The sequence below is a fragment of the Trypanosoma cruzi genome, genomic scaffold (genome assembly GCF_000209065.1).
Source record: "Trypanosoma cruzi strain CL Brener 1047053517055 genomic scaffold, whole genome shotgun sequence".
In the NCBI taxonomy this organism is placed as follows: Eukaryota; Euglenozoa; class Kinetoplastea; order Trypanosomatida; family Trypanosomatidae; genus Trypanosoma; species Trypanosoma cruzi.
This window is the reverse complement of record NW_001849524.1, coordinates 145,299-166,220: the sequence shown is the minus strand read 5'-3', so window position 1 is coordinate 166,220 and position 20,922 is coordinate 145,299. Positions and strand designations below refer to the sequence as shown.

The following is a 20,922-nucleotide window of genomic DNA, read 5'->3' as shown; positions in this document are numbered from 1 at the left end:
AACAAAAAAACAACAACAACCGATCAACAACACATAAATAAATGGCGGCTGCTCAACAAACAGGCAAAACACACACTTTCCCTCTCTTTCCCTCCCTTCCCCCCTCCCCTCACGGCACATTCAACAGGTGGCCCAAGCAGCGGGTAGGGAAAATGCGTGGACGTGGGGGGGGGGGCGGAAGATGAACGAGGCAAAGTGAAAAAACCCGGCCAACCACCACCAAAACAAAAAGAAGAAAAAAAAAAAAAAAGAGAGAGGGGATAACAGCATGATGCTCCAGGAGAGACACGGCCATCAGTTCCCCTCTGCGTATATATATATGTGCATGTATGTGCATGTATGTGTGTGTGTGTGTGTGTGTGCATCCCTCTAATGGAAGCTATCCCCTCATTCCACACTTGTTTCTTTCCTTCTTTCTTTCTTTCATGTCTTTTCCCTTCAGAGAAAGACAAACTCCTCATTGCATTGCAGCAATTTATTTGTTTCTTGTTCTTTTTCTTTTCTCCTCCTCCTCCTCCTCCTCTGGAACGCTACTGCGGATGCTACAGGTTAATGGAGTCAATACAGGCATGTCCAATCAAATCAAATATAAATATTAAAACAAACAAAAAAAAAGGACACACACACGTTAACACACATGTATTACGGTAATGACGTAGATACAATACATACACTTCTGCGTATTGTGTAACGGCATGCCACCACCACCACCAAACAAAAACCAACAACAGGTGCCAATAGTTCTCATCAAATAACACGTCTGTGTGAATGGGCGGGAGAGGCGGGATGAAATGTCACACGCATACGTGATGGCTGATAGACACATACACACACACACACACACACCCATGCTATAAGAACCGAAAGAAAAAAGAAAAGGGAAGTGATCCCTTGCAAAAATCTATGCAGTTTAATGACGCAATGTCAAAAAAAAAAAAAAAAAAAAAAAAAAAGGGGCGTAAAAGAACATGTCAGTTCCTTTCCTTTTTTTCTTCTCTTAGTTTTCTAAATTTCCGTAAAAAAACGCGGAATAAATCACTCCCCCCAAAAAACCAAAAAAATCATACACAAACACACACACACACACACACACAGAGGGAGAGAGACTCTATTACACCAATGCCTCCTCTTCCACCCTCAAGCTATCTACGCAGAATAAATATGTGATCACGACACAAAGTCCACGTCACAACTCACATAAGCGGGGTGGGGCGGAGGGTTGGGCGGTTGTCGGGGTAGTTGGGGTGCTGGCGGCATTCCGGGTAGTACTTCAGCACGTACTGATGCGTCGTCATTTGCCGCGCAGTCAGCCGCTTCTGGCGGTCGTAATGCAGTAGGCCATAGATAAGGTCGCACAGCAGCTTGTCCGAAATAACCTCACGCACCGGTCGTGCCCGGGCGATGCGGGCAAGGTGCTTCGGGTCCGTGCAGGGACGCAGCTGCGCGACGGAGTTGTACAGCTGGCGCGCCTCCTCCGTGCCGCAGCGCCCTGCCCATTCCTGCGGCAGGCGGCCAAGCGTCTTCTCCATCAGGTGCAGGTGCTCGAGGTTGTCGTGCGTGTCGTACAGCAGCTTGCCGGTGTAGAGCTCGTAGATGATGCAGCCCATCGACCACATGTCCGTCGAGTACATCCACCCGAGGCCCAGCACCACCTCGGGGCTGCGGTAGTGGCGCGTCGACACGATCGCCGTGCGGCTGTGGCGCTCGTCGCAGCACCCGCCGAGGTCGCAGATGCGGATGCGGCACGGGTCGGGCGGCGTCGCCTTGCGCGTGACGGGGTCTATCACCGTTTCGCTGGTTTCCAGCAGCATGTTTTCCGGCTTCAGGTCGGTGTGCATCAGACGCAGCTCCGTGTGGAAGTAGTCCAGCGCCGTGCCCACCTGGAAGATGATCTGCGCTAGGTGGCGGTGGCTGAGGGGGCCGTGCTTCATGATCCAGTCCAGCAGGCACGGACCGTACTTTGGCATCACAATGCACATGTGGCCCGTCTCGTTCTGGAAGTAGCGCTGAATCTTCATCAGCGAGAAGCGGTCGTCGGCATCCGCCTGGCGCACCTTCTCCATGAACTGAATCTCAATCTTCGCGTCACGTGTGTACTTGGGCACGTTGCGCACAATTTTGACCGCGCAGTACTCCTTGCGCTTGCGATCCCACGCCTCCACCACCTTGCCGAAGGTGCCCTCGCCCAGCATCGAGAGTATCTTGAAGCGCTGCGTCGAGACATCAATGTCCTCCCCAAGAACCACGTAAAAGTGGCCCTCCTCCCGGCTTTGGTTGGGAAGAGCGTACGTAACCTTCTTCTTCTTTGGTAGAGGCAGTACTTCTACTATTCGGTTGGCCCCACCAGCGGTCGCCGTTGTTGTTGTTGTTGTGTTGTTGGTGGTGGTGGTAGCCGTGGCCTGTTTCTTCGTGACCTCCCCATATTGAGACTTCGTCCTTGTGATGTCTGTGGAGGTGGCGGTTTCGCGGTCCCGCTTACTGCCTGAGCGACGGGCACTGTTTGTGGATTGGCTTGTTGTCATGGTGGAGCGGGCACTGTTGAGTGCCTTGCCGCCGTTGCCAGACGCCACATTTGCCTGGCCGACTGTATACTGCTGGATTCCAGTACGAGCCGCACCTAAGTTCCCCGCCAGAGTGTCCATGGAGAACCAACAGCAACAATAGTAATAATAGTAATAATAAATTGATGGTCACGGGAGAAGATCTAATTTGTGCCTTGTCAGTACCGCTGCCAAATACCAATAAAATACCCGTTAAAGCGGAAGAGGTGGAAGGAAAATGAGGGGAAGGGCCTGCGAGTCAACGCAACCGTAAATAAGATAAAATAAACCAATAAATTATGGCCGCTATAAACTCTAAAACTAGCGGCCTCCAAGATGTATTCTAAACGTGGCTGATGCTGCCTATATTTGCTTCTCTTTTCTTGTTGGCACCTCTTACTGGACTCGGCGACTGTTATTCGGATTTCTCAAAAACCTCCCCTTCCGTACTCTACCAAAAACAGGAAACGGCCCTCTAAGAATGTGATGTAAAAGACCCCTTCTTTTTTCTTCTTGTTGTTGTTGTTGCTGGCACTTCCTTCCTTCTCGACACCTCGTACCAGAAATCCAAGAGAAAGAAGGGAGAAAGAAGTAACAACATATATATATATATATATATATATATGTATGTGTGCAGAAGGAAGGCAGACAAAAGTGAATAATAGGAGGGTGAGGGGGGTGGAAAAAACACACACACACAAAAAAGGAAAGACATGTAAATTACGAGGTACACTTATGTCGGTGTTAACTGTGTGTGTGTGTGTGTGTGAGTCTGTACAGACCCCTTCCCCTCTCTGAACTCACACAGGCATATATATTTATATTTATATGTACGTGCGGGCGTGGGATACATGGGAGTATAAACCCATCGTCCACACCTTCCCCTCCCCACCCACATACACACACGGAAAAAAAAAAAAAAAAAAAAAAAAAAAAAAAGAGAGAGAGAGAGAAAGAAAGAAATAGAGAGGGAGAGAAAGAGAGAGTGAAAAACAGTGATGTGATGGCATCCACCACTTGTTAATATCAACGGCCCGCACATACGACCATCACTCAAAAATCCCCCCCCCCCCCCCCCCCCTGTGGGAAGGGAATAACAAAAGAAAAAAACAAAAACAACAACAACATCTCGCCAGCATTGCAGGCCAGAAAAAAAAACGCAAAGCTCTCACCCACCCACTCACTCAATCACACACACACACACAAAAGAACAACAACAACAACAACAGGGCAGTACACATACACACGGACAAAAAGGGGGCGTGGGTCGTTACAATATAACACGGAGAGCAGGCAGGCAGGCACAAACCAGCAGCGAGGAACACACGTCCCGGTGGGTGGCCGTCTCTCTCCCTCTCCCACCGTCTCTCTTTTCACTTCGGTTTTATTCCCGTAAAGAGTGAGGCAACGCTGCGGTGCGGCGGATCCCGGGCCCGCATCCCGTGCACCCAAAACACCCCACACCGCCAGTCACGCACACAAGTCGCACACTTCCAAATGAAAATAAATAAATAAGAAAAGAAAACAACAACAACAACAAATTGGACCTGCGACCGCTCAGACTTCTCTCTCCCTTTCCTACTCAATCTCTACATGCATAAATGGCCAGGAGTAAATACGCTAGCAGTAACACAACGCGGTAACCAAAACCATACATGGAATAATATATATACGTACATATGTAAGTACGTACGTACATATATTTTATATATTATATTATATAATATATATTTTATGTACACATAAACAAAATAAAGAAGAAGATAAATAAAAGAGATGTACACATATGTTGTGGGTGTCTGGTTTTATTCCTTTTCTTTCCCACAGACAAAAAGACACACACACACACACACACGCAAAAAAAAAAAAAAAAAAAAAAAAAAAAGGAAAGCGGTCAATAGAAGCCTACGCACAGAGGAAAAAGGAGAAGAAAAACAACCAACCAACCAACCAACGTCACCATCATAATAATAATAAAAAACAAAATAGAATAAAATACGCTCATTATCGTAGCCCAGCATGTAAATAAACAATTATAAATATATAAATATATAAATATATAAATATAAATATAAATATATAAATATATAAATATATATATTCTTCTTTTTTTTTTTTTTGGTTGACGCAAATTTTTATTTAATACCAGCAACAATGCACAGATCAGCCATCCTTCCGTATGTATACATATATATATATACGCAAACATAGACGCGGATAGATAGAGAAATAAGACGATAAGCGCATCCTTCAGCTTCCACTTGGAACAATCATCACTTCACAACACTCTAAACACTGACTTTAATAATAATAAATTAAAATGGACAACAAAAACAACAAAAAACCCCACACATAAGTTGATTTTGTTTGGCTTTCTTTCATTCTCTCCTTCTCTCCCTCCTCCCCCCTTCACACACGCACATACATATACATGTACATGTATATATATATATATATGTATATATGTATATATCTGTGTTTTCACAACGATCCGTTTCTTTTCTTCCTTCACACCATCCGCGTCGGCTTGGCCTGCCACCATCCGTACATCATACATCGTAAGCGCACACACACACAAAAAAAAAAAAAACAAAAACAAAACAAAAAAAAACAAAACAAAAAACAAACAAACAAACAACAACAACAACAACAAAACCCGTTCTTTTCTTCCGAACCTCTCTCTCTCTCTCTCTCTCTGTCTGTCTGTCTTCCTTTCTATCCTTCTTTCTTCACACACTTCTCCTCCTTCATTATTATATAATAATAATAATAATAATAATAATAATTCTGTTTCTTCTTCTTCCTCCTCCTGCTGCTGCTGTGGCCCTTTTTTTCTTCCTTCTTCTCTCATCGGTTACTTCCCTTGCATGTTCTCAGACAAGTTCCCAGAGGCACCTTGCCACCACGACGCAAGGAAACTGTACCACCGCGGCATCTGCTTATTTCCGCTACCCAAACGCAAAGCAAGCAGCATGACCAAAACGGCATCGCACACATTCCTTAAAGAGATCAACACCACAGCCACCAGTCCATTGTACCGAAGTTCATCAAACAGCTCCACAGAGTCATATATCGTATGTAGTACAAGCAGTAAGACACCCACAATGTATGTTCGTACAAATCTCTGCTTTGTTATAAGATTGCCAATGTGGCTAAGGCATTCCACACCACACACCACCCACAGGACGAGTAAAAGTGCGTTGTCCACGAGTCCAATGATGCTGATAGAGCGTGGAAGATACAACCGTGGCGGGGAGATGGAGTCCATACCAGGGGTTCTACACACAGCCGTCTCTGAAGTGCGTTCCAGACAACCACGCACCTCTTCCGTTAACAAAAACGATACAAATACGCAGCTAAGCGAAACAGAGAAAAACCACACGGGAAGAATAGACCGAACGCGTAGTGCGACGCGCCACAATAAAAGACGAGACCACACTTCCATGGCATTTCCCTCCGAGTCTACACGATCTCCAGGCGGGGGAATGCCAATCAGCCAGTAGCCAATATAAACAGTGGCACGATAACAACGCCGTTTACAATCAAAATAAATATTGCCGCTGTCCAAACCAATTTGAACACCTTGACCTTCATTTTCATCGGGTGCCTGCCCTAAAGGAACTGGCTCAGGTTTTACATTTTCGCTACCACTACTTTCCCCTTGTAGATATCCATCCAGCTGACATTCCACCTTACACGGTTCCCAATCCCCTGGCGAAGGCCGTATGCTGTCAGATTTGACAAAGTTACTCAATGCCCCTAGCTTGTGGATAGTCGGACTGCGCTGCGACAAGTGAATACTGTTGCAATTCGTAGAGGGGGTTGTGTTTTTGATACCGTAGTCAAGGTCCAGTTTAATTGGATTGAGTATAGACAAAGAAAATGAATTGGTCGTATTTGCAAAACCTCGTCCCACGCTACTTTTTTCCGGCATATGCCCTTCTGAATCGTCTTGTTCTGCTTCCGAGTAGGCGTCCCGATAGTCAACATCGCCCAACTCCTCTCGGTGCAGGTATGGCGCATGGAACTTTCTTTCCGCATCCACTTGCATTGTCGCTACGCGATCTGAACGTCGTTTGTGTGATGAGACTGCTTGTTTTGAATTGACACGAACCAAACCCTGTGAAGATGTTGCTGGTGTAGAAATAACAATGCAGAAAAGCATCACGGCCATTGGCCGCAGAAATTGTACTACAATCAGGTGAAAAATACAGGCCGGTACAATACGCCAGGGTGCATCCGAAAAGAGCAAATCAAATTCTCCTAACCCTGCGTAACACAAAGCCCAAAAAGCCAGCAAAATAAGAATGGTAACCTTGACCGTTACTAACGGTGACGCAAGGGGATGATGACGATCTTCCAGCAAAAAAGGGGTGCGAGATAAGCAGACGGCGGTAGCCACTATCCACATCCCAATACAGAGACCGGCAACTACCGTCTCCCCCCTAACGTGCTCCATTCTTGTTGGTTTATTTACGTCGTACCAACACTACTAACACCACAAAACTCACCCGCCCCCCCCTTCCCCTTTCCCCCCTCTCTACTACCCTTGTTGTGACTGTCACTTTTAAATAATAATAATAATGCGCCTTTTCTGCTTCTCCTACTCCCTTCCCTTCTTTTTCGTGTATTGGGCCTTTTTAACAAAGAAAAAAAAAAAAAATTATTATTATTATTTTTTTTTCTTTCTACCTTCTTTATATATATATAAATATATAAATATATATTTTAATGTAACGAAACAAAGAAGAAGGCTCTACTTCTTTTCCGCCTGTTACCTCGTGGGGTTGTGGTGGTGAAGGAATTGGGAGAAGGAGGTGAAGGAAGCGGAGGGATCCTTTAAAAAAAAAAAAAAAGAGGAAAAAAAAAGAAGAAAAAAAGAAGGGTCGAGTGAGTGCCTGAAGGACCGTGCAGGACGCCGTGCACTCTTTCTTCACGCCTTCACGGTCTTGACCCTCCTCCTCCTCCTCCTCCTCCCCCTTTTTTTTTTGTTTTTCTGTTTTTCCCCCCCAACCCCTCCGCTCTTGTTTTCCACTCCGTCTTCCTCTCCCGCCTTCTTTTTTCCTTCTGTTTTTTCCCCTTTTCCCAAAAGGCCCCGGCTGAAAAAAAAAAAAAAAAAAAAAAAAAGAAAAGAAAAAAAAAGGAAAAGGCAGAGCCTACGGGCAGGCAGAACAAGACCTAAAACACCCGCACTAGAGAGACAAACAGAAGAAATAGAAAGAAAGAGAATTCGCAGTAAGCATAATAAATAAATAAATCAAATAAGAGGTGTTGGGCATCAAGGGACACAGCAACCATTTGTAAACAAAAATATGTTACAAAGAAAAAGGTAAAATAAAAATAAAAAATAAATGAAGCATTTCAAGACCAGGATCCATCACACAAGAGGGTAGAGACATCAACCACGTTATCCAACAGCATCATCATCATCGTCATCAATACTACTACTACTACTGCTTCTGCTACTTCTGCTACTCCCAGCATTATGACCTCTCCCTATGAGCAGTACATCTGCAAAGGCATTCACAACGGTGTGTAGCAGCAGACGCGTTGGTACCACCTCAACTGTCATCCCATTTAACTTCTTCAACAAATCCATAAGCGAAAGTTCTGTGAATACAGCGTATGAATCCAGCAATTGCTGTTCTAGATCCGATAGGGCCTCCTCCTCCTTTTTACTCTTTTTCTTCCCCTTTTCCCTGTCTCGGATGTTACTGTTTGAAAGGGAAGACGGATGGGCCTGGAAGGCGTTGAAAGAATTCAAACCAGAATGTGTAGAGACAGACCGCACCAGCTGTGCTGATGAGCACGACGCGGTATCACTTGAAATACCAGTGGCGTTCGTCAGTTGCTGAATGTACGCGTAGTGTACCAAAAAAGGCCGTAGTCGACGAAGATTACACTCCAGCAAATACAACAACGTTTCCACACCAATACCCGGCTTCCCCCACAGTAGCGCAACGGCGTGGTGAAATACAAACTGCATGAGCGCCTCAAATGGAACAACACGCTCAGTACTGATCAGACGTGTGACGGCGCAAACGTGACCATCTCCAGCAAGACGGTGATGGCGAAACGATGAGGACGATTCATGAGAGGGGGTAAGGGAAATTGGAGAGAGCGGGAGAACTACCCCTGTGACTCCAGGCACAGACTTCGGTGAGCAAGAAACCCGCTTGTGGTAGCGTTGAGTTGCCGATAGGGAATACTGCGCTCTACTATTGCTGCCACTTGCACTTGTAAAAACAGCTGTCGTTTCTCCGCCAGCAGCCGCAGCCACAGCCGCGCGGCGTTGCTCCGTCAGTTTCTTGGCATTTTCCTCCAAGGCCTGTCTCTGCTTCATCGCCTCCGCAAGTCGGCTCCCGATAGCGCTGCAATTTTTAGCCAACCATTCTCGCGCCATGGCCGGTATGCCGCCAGGCGTGATGGCCGTGAACTTTTCATTGTTTGTCGGTATGTTCTGCTTCGTGTATCCTCCCAACTCTGCCGCGCAACAAACAAGCGACCGACCGTCATTGTCCTCCATGGCGCCCTTCACTTTTTGCCCTGCTCCCTCACCGTATCCTCGTGTAAGGTGACGGTACACTTGCACCGGCGAACCATCGGCCAGAGCCGCCGGCGTTGCAAACTTGCTGGGACGTGTGAACCACGGTCGTTGATCCGCCATCAACCTACAGCACTCGGGGTCAATCAGGCGGACGCCCTGCCGGCCGCGCCGGGCTGCGGCATCCGCAACGGCAGGAGCGAGAAACGGAAAAGACAAACGAACAGGCGAGTTGCCGACCCGCCAAGCATACGGTGTGGAGGCTAACTCCTCGCATATGGTACACGCATTTCCCCAGGCACAATACACTTCCAACTGGGGAATATCACTTCCACCCATGTTATTCGAAGGAAACACGGGAGGGGATGAAGAGGTTGATGTCATCATCGTAAGGGTTTGCGCTGACACAGACGCTTCCGCAAAATCATCGCTACTAAATAAAGGGGATTTCAAATCACCACTGCTGCCTGGAGCGGTGATGCCTGACGACCGCATTGCCTCAAACACCAGCAATCCTATCATGGACGCGGGGGCCACTGGCAGCGGGGGTTTTGGTTTCAGAAGCGAATAATCCTGATGGGAGGGCATATTTGTTGTTGTCGGTGGAATCTTCATAGCAGGCAATGGACATGATGCATCGGCTCTGCACTTCTTCTGACCTGACCAGCGTGCAATACCTGCCTCGGGAAGAAGATCACTATGTGTGAATACGACTGATATCTCAGCATCTATCGCCAGCACCCCACTCAAGCGAAGGAACTCCACCGCCTCTACAATAAGAGCATCGCAGTCCAATCTAAAGTTTTGATCCTCGAGTGAGAAGGCATTACTGCCCTCCATTGTAAAACTTTCTTCCGTTCTTACCCACCCTAAGCGAAAATTGCTATTGCTCCCAGCTGATAAGCTCAGTTGCTGTTGCTGCTTCATCCCTTGACGCTGATGTATGGCCCCTGTCAAACTCAGCTCCAGAGCACGGTACAACCCACCGACGCGCCAGGGAAGGGGGAGAGTCCCTAGGACCGTGTGTATGGTACTCAGAGGCAGCAACTGTGACGCACGCCAGCCAACAGCCTCAATGTACGGTTTTGCCAAACGTTCAACAAAACATGGATCTTCTAGTGTCATAATGTAGTTCGGATTTTGCCTCACGTAGGCTGACGCATGGTACGGTACAGGCCTGGGGTGCCCCAAAATAGATGCCACGGGTACACTGAATAATCCACGGACTAAAAGCTCCGGCACCCCACCCTGGTTTGAGGCCGCACTGGAAACATTCCCACTGCTATTATTACTCCCACCAGCACTGCTGATGCTATTACCAATATTACTAATATTCTTCTGCTTGTTGCTGCCGGTGTTTCCGACACCACCTCGTTGGGTATGGGGTGGGTGAGTAGCTGGGGAAAATGCTGGGACCACAGTACCATCATCTTTCTTGCCGTTAATTTTGGCGGCGGTTATATGCTGCGCAAGAAGAGAAATCTCTTTACAGAGCGATAACTCTGCATCCTTCAACAGCGCCGCAAACATATTCGATGTGGATAGGCGTTTTCCCCCGCGAAGACCATGGCAAGGTGATGCATCATGCTTGACGGCACCAGCGTCTTTGCCGTCACCGTCACTTCCCATTTCCCATGCATGTATCCGATGTTCCATCCGCAACACCTGGTCCGTGACGTATTTCGAGCGCAGCTCTTCTCGAACAAGAATATTCATAAATATCTGCAAAAGATTTGCAATGGCACCGTCTTCGCGGTCAGGTTGGCTCATGGCAACAACCAGCACAACACCCTGAGACAAGGAGACTGACGGATCATTGGCCTGCACTTTCCTTCGTTTTCCCTCTTCCTCTTCATCCTCCTCTTTCCCTCCCTCGTCCTCCTCGTTGTTTTCGTCGTCGCCGTCATTATGAGCCATGTCAACAAGGATATCGTCCGCAGCAAAGTTGTGGGAACGCATTGCCTCCGATGCCTCAAGACGACGAGAGTTGACGTTGCTCGGAAGCAGCGGGTAAATGAGAAACGTCCCCCCGGCAAACTGAATCGTCGTGCAACTCGAGAATCTCGCACGCAGAAGGTGGACGAGAACCGGTGTTTGCACTCCGACACACGTACCATCATCTTCCTTTGCTCCGCTTGCACTGCTACTACTACTACGGCTACTAATACCCTTCTTGTTGTTGCTACTCCTACGCCCGGCACGCGGTGGTTTGTCCGTCAAAAACAAGGCCGTTGGGGCTGTGATTGAAGATTTTACCGCGCCATCACCGTCGTTGTCTGAGAGCTGTTTGGAGTCGGCTGTTGTCGTTGTTGGGGTTGGGTGCAATCGCTTCGTGGTACGGGGTTTGTGCCGCACGCCCACACCTGCTGGAGCAGCAGTAGAAGTCTGTTGTTTTTGTTGTTTCTGCTGCTGTGACGCTTCGGTTTTTGTTGTTTTTGCATGTGAAGCGGCTGTGGCAGTGATGGTTTTGTTGGTGGTTGTGTCCACAGCGACGGCAGAGGATTTTCCGTGCGTCTTCGTATGAGTGCCGGGGACTGTTGTGTTTTGGCTGTTGACATCGAGGGTAAAAGGGTTGCAGATTGGGTAGCGGAACAGCAACTTCTCTTGCGCAAAAAGAAAAATAACGACGGCTCGATCCGCCATGCAGCCGCAGCAGCAGCTAAAATGAGACCTTTGCCCCTGCACAACTTTTTCAACGGATGACTCATGTGCACAACAGCCGACGCACACGCCCACACGCGGCAGAGAGAAGAAAACCAACAATAAAACAAAGAGGATGTCGTCCGTGTTGCTGGGAACAACAACAACAAGTCCACTTGCCCACACACACACAAACACACATACACACATACAAATACACTGTGACAAAAAACCAAATAATCAACACCACAACCAGTACCACCCCATCAGTACAAATATATATATATATATATATATATAACAAAGAACAAAGGGAAGAAGATGAGGCCTTCCATCAATTCGGCGATTCTGCCAGTTTTCTCTTCAGAGCCACCAGTACCTCCTCTGGTTGTTTTGTGCCCAGACGCAGCCAATCCGCCACCGTGTCTGACACCTCCTTGAACCTCCGAGTTTGTTCCGCGAGTTTCTTGAGCTGCGCAACTAACTTCTCCGTCTTCTCGCGGTTTTCCTTTTGCACCTCACGCTCGTCAGCAAGCATCCGCTCGCTTCGCCGGATCGTCTGCCCCTGTTCCTCCATCTTTACCTTCCATTGCTCCATCTCAGCCCTGTGCGCCGCCTCCGCCTGCCGCTGGGTATGCAGCACTCGTTGAATCTCCCCATTCTTGCTATTCAGCAACTGGCGCAGGCCACTCAAATGTCGCTGCTGTTCGTCAAGGAGCGCCTCCCACCGGTGTCGCTCCTCGCGATGCCGCGCGCGTTCCGCCAGTAGCTGCGCTCGAGTGAGAGTCTCCTCCTCATCCTCGTCGTCTTCCTTCTTGTGACGGTTGCCACCTTCTTCTTTTCCCAGTGCCGCAGCCGCGTCATCGCGAGGGCGTTTAATTCCCCCAACACCTGACACGGCAGCCGCTGCTTTGCCACTTCGTTCTTCCACCACTGCGGTGACATACTTACGAATGTCATGCAGGTTGCGGACAACTACATCCGCCTCTGAAGCCGTCATAGGCGCTGATGCCTTTGTTGTGTCCGTGTGTGTCGAGAGGCAGGAGCGCAGAAATACGGCATGTTCCTCGGGTGAAAAGGGTTCATTGGAGACGTACTTGGCTCCCAGCAACTCGGTTGCCTCGCCAAAGTCAACACCCAGCAGCCAGTCCGAAAGAAGTGAACCTGCCGGTGGGGCGTCACTTGTTGTCTTCGTGACATCCGACGACCCCCGAGGGCGTGGTATGAGCGCCACAACTTTTCCCACCCGGTAATTATGTTGCTGGCCCTCTGTGGAACCCTTCGCCGAACTGCTTGCCTTCATGTATTTGTTCCCATGAATAAGCAGCTGTTGTTTGCTCTTTGGGACCGACACACGCACCAATGCGTGCACCATCAGCGTTCGTACATGTGCCTCACTGAGCAGCATACGCCAGAGTGCCAGTTTGCTGCATTCCTTCGGTCCCACACCATTTTCACTGGCGGTGTCTAACGTTGATGCGGCCGCGGCGGCAAGGACGAGAAGCTCATGCATTTCATCCCTCCTAAGTTGACATTGACTCGCCAGCGTGTAGTTGCTCGACATCTACCACGAAGGGAGAAATAGGGTGCGTATATATATATAGATACAGATAAACGAATAGATAGATGGCTAGGTTAGATAGGGGGGCTCGCACACTTACAGGCCTATTTTGGCTGTTTTCCCTTCACGTCTTTGCGTCCCTCCCCCCAATTTTCTTTTATTCCCACCGTTTATTTATTTATTTATTTTTGTGTGTTTGTCTCCCCTGTTTTCACCCTCACCACACGGAGCAGACAGAGAGGCGCTCACAAGGCGAAAAAAAAAAAAAAAAAAATACAGACAGACAGACAGAAAAACAAAACAAAACAAAACACAGACGTGTATGTATGCATATAAACACCTCCATTCATGATCCACCGCGGGACTATTGGTATCCATCACTTTTCATTCTTGTTGGCTACTTACTTAGACATGTCTTCACTGTTTCTTCCTTTCCTTCCTTCTTTCCACTGCTGTCATCATCGCAACTCCGCGATTGGGCGCGCCTTACTCGGTGGAGTGTAAAAAAAGTACCCGACAAGCCACAAGAGACTTAAAGTGACAAAGGCGCATGCCCACAAAAAACCGGCGTGTTCTACACCCCCCTTATCCCGTAAATTCAAAAAGTAACGCACAAACCAATTGGGTGCGATCCGTGCAATGACATTCGTCCGTTCATATGGCAGCTCAACATGTGCATTTTCCTCCTCAAACTGCCGCTGCCACTCCTTCAACCGCCGCCGCTCTACTCCCACGCGTTCCTTAAAGACACCGGCATACGGATCATCATCCTGCACCTCTCGGTAGTCTTCCACCTTGCGGTAGAAGCGCCTATCCGGTGCCGATTCACTTGCGGATGCGGCCCCCTGATAGAGGCGCTGTGATTTGGTATTCTGCTGCTTGTAGCGACCACTCTTCAGTGTCTCTGGAAATGTTCTTTTTGCTTCCTGCAAACGTTGCGACTCCGGCTGTGTTGGGCGGGTGCGGCCAACACCGCTTCCGTGCACTCCACCCTCGTGGACATTATCATTTTTGCCCCTGACCGTTGCTGCGGTGTTGGCAAATAATGCATGCGGCCCCTTCCGTCTTTTAGGAGGCTTGCGTATGCTGTCGTAGGCGGAGTACCCAAAAAGGCGTATGCTGTAGCCCCACACACTGCGTGACGTGCAGGAAACCGACGGGAATTGACGGAATTGACGAAAGGGCAGCCACCGCGCCGCGGTAACGACAACGGACATAAAGGACACACACACACACACACGGGGATGCAATGACTCCACAAACCCAGAGGCAGAAGGCAGCCACCGCTACTACTCCTTTGGTGTCGACGTTTGCCGCTGTGGTGGCAGCAAACAACACCTTCCCTGTTCCCCCTTCTCAGAAAATTAACACAAAAAAACAAAAAACAAAATAGAGACCATTAAAAAAAAGAAGAAATAATAATAAAATCTTCGCATGCTTCAGAGTCTCCCTTTCTCGTTTTTGTCAAGTCCCCCCCACTTACTGCCTTCCCCCTCCCCCCCAAGTAATTCCCCATATTTTTGAACAACTCCTTCCAATGCGGCTTCTGCGCTCTCCACGTCACTCCTCCCTCTTGTTTCCATGGAGCTCGTAAGTTTCCTCGATGTACGGCGGCAGGAAAAAAACACTTCCTCACACGGACAGAGGGACAATTTTGCAACGCATTGCATGCATGCAAAGACATGTTTTGTGCCCCTCTTCGCTTTGTTTATTGTTTCGTCAGCCGCTGCTGCTTCATCGCCGTGCCGTGCATATCCACACAGGCGCGTAGTGCCCGCCGCTCCTCGTGGCATAGTCCCTGCGTTAAGTTTCGGTTAATTTGACCAGCCTCAATGCATCTACCGTACGCTACCGCCTCCTCGCGGCACTTGGCGTAGTTTTTGCCGTAATTTGAGCGCAGCTCACGCTTAATGACGCTGCCGGAGACGTAAAAGTTCCCCTCCATCTTTCTTGCTCGTATTCACGGAGTAGCAGCCACGAGGCCACCAAACAAACAAGCACACACACAAAAACATACACGGAGAGAGAGAGAGAGAGAGAGAGAGAGAGAAAAAGAGAAAAAGGTGGAATTGAAATAGAAACAGCAATGAGGACGCAGCACAAACACGCAACCCTGTCCAAGAAAACAAGCAGACGTGCTGCCTGAATGCCGATAACCAAAACGACCAACCGCAGAGTTTGTGTCCACGCAACATTAGCATCATCAGTAGAGATGCCAAAGCCGACAACGCCCAAAGGCCAACCACCAAAAAACAAGGACAAATCCAAAAAAAAAAATTAATTATACAAAAAACATTGCAGCAGAACTGGCTCACTAACGTGTATGTGTGTCCTTGTTTGTTTGGAAGGAGGGTGGTGGAGACCTTGTTTACCTTCACCGTTAACCCCTCAATTTTGATCCAAAAAGAATGAGTGGTGCATTATTTACATAGAACGCAAGGAATGGAAAAAAAAAAAAAGAAAATGGTTCTTTATCATTCCTTGCCCTCCTGCTGGTCAGAGCGCTTCCGCTCCTCTGCAGATTCCAGCATTTGCACAATGGCCGTGTATCCACGATGCCTGGCGTAATCGACTGCCTTAAATCCCGTCGATGATGTCTTCAGAGCGTCCGCTCCGTCCTCTAACAGCGCTGCGACAGCTTTTTCTCGTCCATATCCCGCCGCATAACAGAGCGGCGGGGCACGAAAGAGCGTACGTCGGTCAAACTGAGGGCCGTACTGCGGGTTGGGTTGTCCCATTTCGTTAATATCCACACCTAATCCAAGAAACATTCGCAGCGCCGGGACATCCCCGTCACATGCCGCTACAAAGATGTTGTGATTCCCAGGCTTTGAGGTCAAAGAGAATACGCTCGTAAGATCTCCTCCGGTTGTAGCTGCTACATCGTACTTGACAATGACGTCCTCTGGTGAACTTTCTCGGCACTGCAGGATATACGGATATGGCATGAAGTGGACGTGACTACTCTTGCTCGGTCGCAGCTCTTCACACGGCGGGTAATTTGCGTGTGTGGGTGTGGGAAAAAAAAAAAAAAGGGCTAGGCAGAAGACACAACCAAAAAACAAACAAACAACAACAACAACAACAACAGAAACAAAGGGGATAATAAACAAGGCATACACGTATGCATTTACAGAAAATGGCTTCACAGAAATAAACTCTCTCCCACCCACAAGTACAGAAAAAGAAAGGGACCTCCATTCGTTAAACCACACTGCCTGCAAAATAAATATCGTTCGATCAGAGAGAAAGCTGCCCATGTCGTGTTGGCTGATTTTGGTTCCGATGCCTCATTTGAAGCGTTTCCACCTCGTCTTCACTACTCTCAAAGGCAGATGCGGGAAGGTGATGCGCCCATGGACGTTGGGCGACCTCCTCTGGCAAGATGGCAGCGTTCCATTCTCTGACCTTCATGATCGCCTTTCCGTGGCGTAGAGCTTCCGCATGGCCTGGACCTCCTGCGCCACTCTTCGTCTTCCGATGCCATGCACTTGAGTCGTCAAAGTACGTCGTGAGCTCGTCACTGCCTAACATGTACTGCGCCCCATCCCACAGCTTCAGCGGGTACGGGTAGGTTTTACCCAGTCTCACACCATGCATAGCCTGCATCCTCGGCGTAAGCACATGCGGTCTGTGAATGTACACAGGCGGGATCTTACTTAGCAGCGGGAGCCATTTCTTAACGTAGATGCCTGTCTGGTCATGGTGGTGGGCAAGCCAATGAACACTGCGCACTGGTTCACCAAAGTCATCCAAGATAAGTTCACTGAAGTATGCAAAATTGCCGTAACAGAGAAACGGATCGTAGTCAAGCGAGCAGCGTTCCAACCACTCCGCCCCAAGGCGCCAGTCTTGTCCATAGCCGCGTGTCAACAACCAGGCCAACGCCTGTCGTCCCTCGTGGGCAACAAAACCAGTCGTCAACAGTTCCCGCATTGCCGCATCCGCAAAAGGCACGCCAGTGAGTCCTGCACACCACTTCTGCACAATTTTTTCATCATGACGCCAGTCGGGGATGTTGTCGGTTTGTTCGGGTCGTGGGCCATACGGGAAAAAGAGCAGTGGCCCGTAACGCAAGCCCATCCAGTGCCAATAATCACGTCGACTCAACCGGAGGAGTGCCTCACGGTATTGCATTTGCACAAAATTATCCCGCAGATTCTCGGTGGCATAACGCCGCAGCATCTCGTAGAACCGTCGCGGTGAAAGGGATCCATTCGAGAGGTACGGCGATACCCGCGAGAGGCGTTGCGAGTACATTTTCACGTTTGTACGGTGCTCTCGGCCATGGCGCAGCAGCGACGTCACACCCCCACCGGCAAGCCAATCCTCCACTCGTTCAATTGCCGCGTGTTCCCCAGGTGGGTGTGAGGACTGTGTCGCAATGACCTCCTCCACCGCAAAGGCTTCCTGGTTGCCGTAGCCAAGTTGATCCAAAGTTGGAATGCTGCCGCGGTACAGAGGCGGGTGAGCCAAACCACTCCGTTCCGCTGCGGTAGGAAGAAGTTCGTGCCGCGTCGGTAGGGATGATATCCTTGCAATATAACGATCGTACGGTGCCGTCGGGCGAATACTCGCAACAGTCACATCGTCATGGTACCAACGCTCGCCTTCTGCCATGGCCGCCACCGGCACGGGCAGGTCATCTATGTGCACCAGGGTTGTCTGCCATACGCTGTGTGGGACAGGAGACACTGCAGCTGTTACCGCCTCCCTATCCCCGTCGCAGTTGCCGTATGGATGGGATACGGCAGCGTCATGTGTTTTTGGCTTCAGGCCTGAGGCGACATCGCGGCTCACCCACTTGCGGCGTTTAATCGACTCCACGATGGTGTCATGAACATTCTTCTCATGTGGGGCATACTGCGTTGTCATGAAAACATCGGTCGCACCGCACTCTACTGCGAGACGTGGGACGTGTTCTTCGGGCCGTCCACAGCGAATAAGAAGCGGCACATGTAATTCCTCTTCTATCGTCGCCCGCAACTTTGCAAGGGACTCAAGAAAAAAACGCGCCCGCATGGGGCTCTGCCGAAAGTACCCGCCAACAGCACTCGGCTGTGCAAAGGTGCGGTAGTCGATGACAGCGACGGCTATAACTGGTAGGCCACCTGCCGCTTCTGCCCGTACGGCTGCTAACGCCAATGTATAGTTGTCATGGACACGCATGTCATTCGCGGCAAAAACGACCATAACACACAATGAAGAAGCTGGCGTGGAAACAACTGGCATCCGTGCGTCCAATGGGGTTGGTGCCGCCAAGTAAAGAGCATCCTGCCGAGAGAGGTAACTGCATGAAGAGTTCATTTTGGTGACCCAACTCGCTGACGCAGGTGTCTCTGTGGCAACCTCCTCCGTTTTGGATAACCCGCACTCGTATTGGCTTTCCATCTCCGGGCGCTCTGGCTGCAGCAGAATTGCACATTCTTCCTCAATCGCTTCCTCTGCAACCACCGTATTAAGCTCCTGCGTGTCAGCAACAATATCACTCAAAAAACCTTTGGATGTCGCAGAGGCGTTTTCTCCCCTCGCCGATGAGGCTGACGGTGCCTTCATCGCCACCACCTCTTCCTGATGCCCTGCCACCACCTCCGGACTGACATCGTCGAGCATTGCGGCGAGGGTAGCCGCATCTATCGGTGGGGCAGGAGGAGCAGGAGGAGGAACAGGAGGAGGAGAAAAAGCTCTCGTGGCCGCTCGCCCCTCCGCGGCTTCACTGCTGAAGAAGTCTGTTCGGTAACAACGACGGTGGGCGGTTGTTGTTGTTGTTGTGGTGCCCGAAAATCCAACAGAAAACGCCGCGGCCACCGTCCGCCTCGGTATGCGGCCCCCCACCGACATGTGCATTGGACGCGGTCGGCAAAACATCGACTCCAGAGACTAAAAGAGTCGTTTCGCCCCTCCTTTTACATCAATGAAGAAGCAACAAGAAGAAAAGAAATAAAAAAGAAAAAAAATGCGTCTTCTTCCAAAACGTCAGATTGTTGGCTGACATGTATTGCGCATGCATGTCCATTCAAAATAAAAAAAAAAAAAAAAAAAAAAAAATCAGTTGGAAGCCAATAACGACACTGCAGTGGGTTTTCTTTCGTTTGTTTTTCCCCTATCGTCTCTCTCTCTCTCTCTCTCTCTTTCTTTCTTTCTTGCGGGATATTCCACCCTCCCCTCCCACTTTCAATGGGCACTGGCACATACATACGTAAGAAAAAAAAAAGAATCATTTGGACAACTCCCGTTCGACACGCAAAAAAAAAAAAAAAAGAAAAAAAACAACAACAAAAAACGCAGTCCCCACACGTTGCTCAGTGGATGTGGCAATGACTCCACAAAATAACTGAGGTGTAGAGGGGTAAAGCATTAAGAAGGAGCAACGCAAAAAAGAAAAAAGAAGAAAAAAAAAAAAGAAAAGAAAACAGCAAACAAAAAGCACAAACAAACAAACAAAAGAACAAAAACAACCAATACAGTACACACAAACACGCCCGGTTCTCGAATTGTTTCTAACTGATTTTATTGTGTACCTCATTCCTTCATTCCCCTCCCCACTTTCTTTGGGGATAAGAGACACCCCTCCTCCCCTCTGGCAATAATGATTGTGCGATGTGATACGCGAGGTGGGTGTGGCTAATTCCCAGCAGAGGGCACAACTTCCCGTCTGCACATTGGACATACTCGGCTGGTGAGCAGCCAGCGTTGCAGGCAGTCTGCATGAAACTCATGACTACAGCACAGCTTAACACTTTCAAGAGGTTGAGTTGTGTGAACGGCTGGATTCGGCTTTGCAGCGGTACTCAATGACTGAAGAACAGTAGTGAGGGAATCTCCGTCATCCCGGCTCCACAAACAAATTGCGCAATCGGTTGCGCTTCCCGGTTTCAACATGACACATCCTACTTCTTTTGCCGCAACTCCACGAACAGGCGCTACTCGCGTGGGAGAAATAGGCAAGGCACAAAGGGGGGCTGCAAATAGACAAGAAGAAGATCCAGATAATAGCTGCATCTCAAGCGCTAAATCATCATTGGGGCTACGGTCTAAAAGCGGTTTAGGGCTTCTCGCATTGCCATTTGCGCGATTGCTGTTTGTTAGGGAAGAACTAAGAGCTGCAAGAGAAGTCCCACCCATCACCACCAATTTCTCAGGTAGCAGTAAAGGAGAAACGTTAGTTGTAACCCCATTACTTCTATTATTAAGAGACTGTGTTGCATCGAAGACAGCGACTATCGGTGACATGGGAGATCCTGCTGGTGTCAGTGTGGCCGCACCTTGTGCAGGCCGTACCCCGCTTCCGCCACCACCACTTCCTCCTCCACCTGCTGTAAAGACATTTGTGGATGAAAGCGGTGATGTCGCTCCTGTGGCAGGCACAAGTATCACCGGGGACAGAGCACCAACACCAGTTATGCTACTAGAGGTGTGTGACAACAGCAACGGGGAAGTCGGCGGCAGCTGGCACGGTGTTTCATACCCTCGTAAATTGCTTTCCGCAGGGGCGGTCGCATTCCCGTTTCTGTTTACCATTGACGCACCACACTGTGTGGCTGAAGCTAAGACATGCACGCATATACACACAGACAGAGAGATAAGGATAGAAAGATAGAAAGGGCCAATAAAATAAAGTCGTACAAACACACATA

The 20,922-nt window shown here is 49.0% G+C and overlaps 8 protein-coding genes across 8 annotated transcripts, besides 49 other annotated features; all 8 read right to left on the bottom strand.

Annotated features, from left to right (window-relative positions):
• Positions 1-10: part of a microsatellite that runs on past the window's edge.
• Positions 1-17,205: part of a sequence feature (heterozygous, Esmeraldo-like haplotype) that runs on past the window's edge.
• Positions 222-250: a microsatellite.
• Positions 307-362: a microsatellite.
• Positions 402-425: a microsatellite.
• Positions 503-523: a microsatellite.
• Positions 821-846: a microsatellite.
• Positions 927-953: a microsatellite.
• Positions 1,063-1,094: a microsatellite.
• Tc00.1047053511127.320 (protein kinase, putative) lies at positions 1,194-2,642 on the bottom strand (the record flags this gene model as incomplete). The annotated part of the gene is made up of 1 exon (XM_816268.1): positions 1,194-2,642. One exon carries the CDS (start codon positions 2,640-2,642, stop codon positions 1,194-1,196), a length of 1,449 nt encoding a protein of 482 aa, XP_821361.1.
• Positions 3,140-3,169: a microsatellite.
• Positions 3,290-3,309: a microsatellite.
• Positions 3,448-3,525: a sequence feature (CT-rich).
• Positions 3,602-3,621: a microsatellite.
• Positions 3,708-3,744: a microsatellite.
• Positions 4,204-4,285: a microsatellite.
• Positions 4,370-4,375: a microsatellite.
• Positions 4,376-4,398: a microsatellite.
• Positions 4,399-4,430: a microsatellite.
• Positions 4,476-4,495: a microsatellite.
• Positions 4,575-4,641: a microsatellite.
• Positions 4,841-4,862: a sequence feature (AT_rich).
• Positions 4,962-5,013: a microsatellite.
• Positions 5,120-5,195: a microsatellite.
• Positions 5,216-5,269: a sequence feature (GA-rich).
• Positions 5,298-5,326: a microsatellite.
• Positions 5,395-6,999, bottom strand: Tc00.1047053511127.300 (hypothetical protein, conserved; the record flags this gene model as incomplete). The annotated part of the gene is made up of 1 exon (XM_816267.1): positions 5,395-6,999. The coding sequence occupies one exon, from the start codon at positions 6,997-6,999 to the stop codon at positions 5,395-5,397; it is 1,605 nt and encodes a 534-aa protein (XP_821360.1).
• Positions 7,190-7,224: a sequence feature (AT_rich).
• Positions 7,239-7,267: a microsatellite.
• Positions 7,382-7,423: a microsatellite.
• Positions 7,495-7,521: a microsatellite.
• Positions 7,643-7,688: a microsatellite.
• Positions 7,871-7,893: a sequence feature (AT_rich).
• Positions 7,948-11,934, bottom strand: Tc00.1047053511127.290 (hypothetical protein, conserved; the record flags this gene model as incomplete). The annotated part of the gene is made up of 1 exon (XM_816266.1): positions 7,948-11,934. One exon carries the CDS (start codon positions 11,932-11,934, stop codon positions 7,948-7,950), a length of 3,987 nt encoding a protein of 1,328 aa, XP_821359.1.
• Positions 7,980-8,016: a microsatellite.
• Positions 10,926-10,968: a sequence feature (GA-rich).
• Positions 11,224-11,276: a microsatellite.
• Positions 11,906-11,944: a microsatellite.
• Positions 12,000-12,024: a microsatellite.
• Tc00.1047053511127.280 (hypothetical protein, conserved) lies at positions 12,059-13,288 on the bottom strand (the record flags this gene model as incomplete). The annotated part of the gene is made up of 1 exon (XM_816265.1): positions 12,059-13,288. The coding sequence occupies one exon, from the start codon at positions 13,286-13,288 to the stop codon at positions 12,059-12,061; it is 1,230 nt and encodes a 409-aa protein (XP_821358.1).
• Positions 13,455-13,475: a sequence feature (AT_rich).
• Positions 13,541-13,561: a sequence feature (AT_rich).
• Positions 13,578-13,598: a microsatellite.
• On the bottom strand, positions 13,744-14,502 carry Tc00.1047053511127.274 (hypothetical protein, conserved; the record flags this gene model as incomplete). The annotated part of the gene is made up of 1 exon (XM_816280.1): positions 13,744-14,502. The coding sequence occupies one exon, from the start codon at positions 14,500-14,502 to the stop codon at positions 13,744-13,746; it is 759 nt and encodes a 252-aa protein (XP_821373.1).
• Positions 15,306-15,348: a microsatellite.
• Tc00.1047053511127.270 (ankyrin repeat protein, putative) lies at positions 15,760-16,233 on the bottom strand (the record flags this gene model as incomplete). Its single annotated transcript, XM_816264.1, has 1 exon — positions 15,760-16,233. One exon carries the CDS (start codon positions 16,231-16,233, stop codon positions 15,760-15,762), a length of 474 nt encoding a protein of 157 aa, XP_821357.1.
• Positions 16,354-16,382: a microsatellite.
• Positions 16,526-19,153, bottom strand: Tc00.1047053511127.260 (DNA photolyase, putative; the record flags this gene model as incomplete). The annotated part of the gene is made up of 1 exon (XM_816263.1): positions 16,526-19,153. One exon carries the CDS (start codon positions 19,151-19,153, stop codon positions 16,526-16,528), a length of 2,628 nt encoding a protein of 875 aa, XP_821356.1.
• Positions 17,206-17,866: a sequence feature (areas merged during assembly that could not be assigned to a particular haplotype. This can correspond to areas where the two haplotypes were merged or to regions with more than two copies in the genome that were merged during assembly.).
• Positions 17,867-20,922: part of a sequence feature (heterozygous, Esmeraldo-like haplotype) that runs on past the window's edge.
• Positions 18,932-18,963: a microsatellite.
• Positions 19,304-19,333: a microsatellite.
• Positions 19,395-19,429: a microsatellite.
• Positions 19,531-19,568: a microsatellite.
• Positions 19,660-19,740: a sequence feature (T-rich).
• Positions 19,910-20,806, bottom strand: Tc00.1047053511127.250 (hypothetical protein, conserved; the record flags this gene model as incomplete). The annotated part of the gene is made up of 1 exon (XM_816262.1): positions 19,910-20,806. The coding sequence occupies one exon, from the start codon at positions 20,804-20,806 to the stop codon at positions 19,910-19,912; it is 897 nt and encodes a 298-aa protein (XP_821355.1).
• Positions 20,856-20,922: part of a microsatellite that runs on past the window's edge.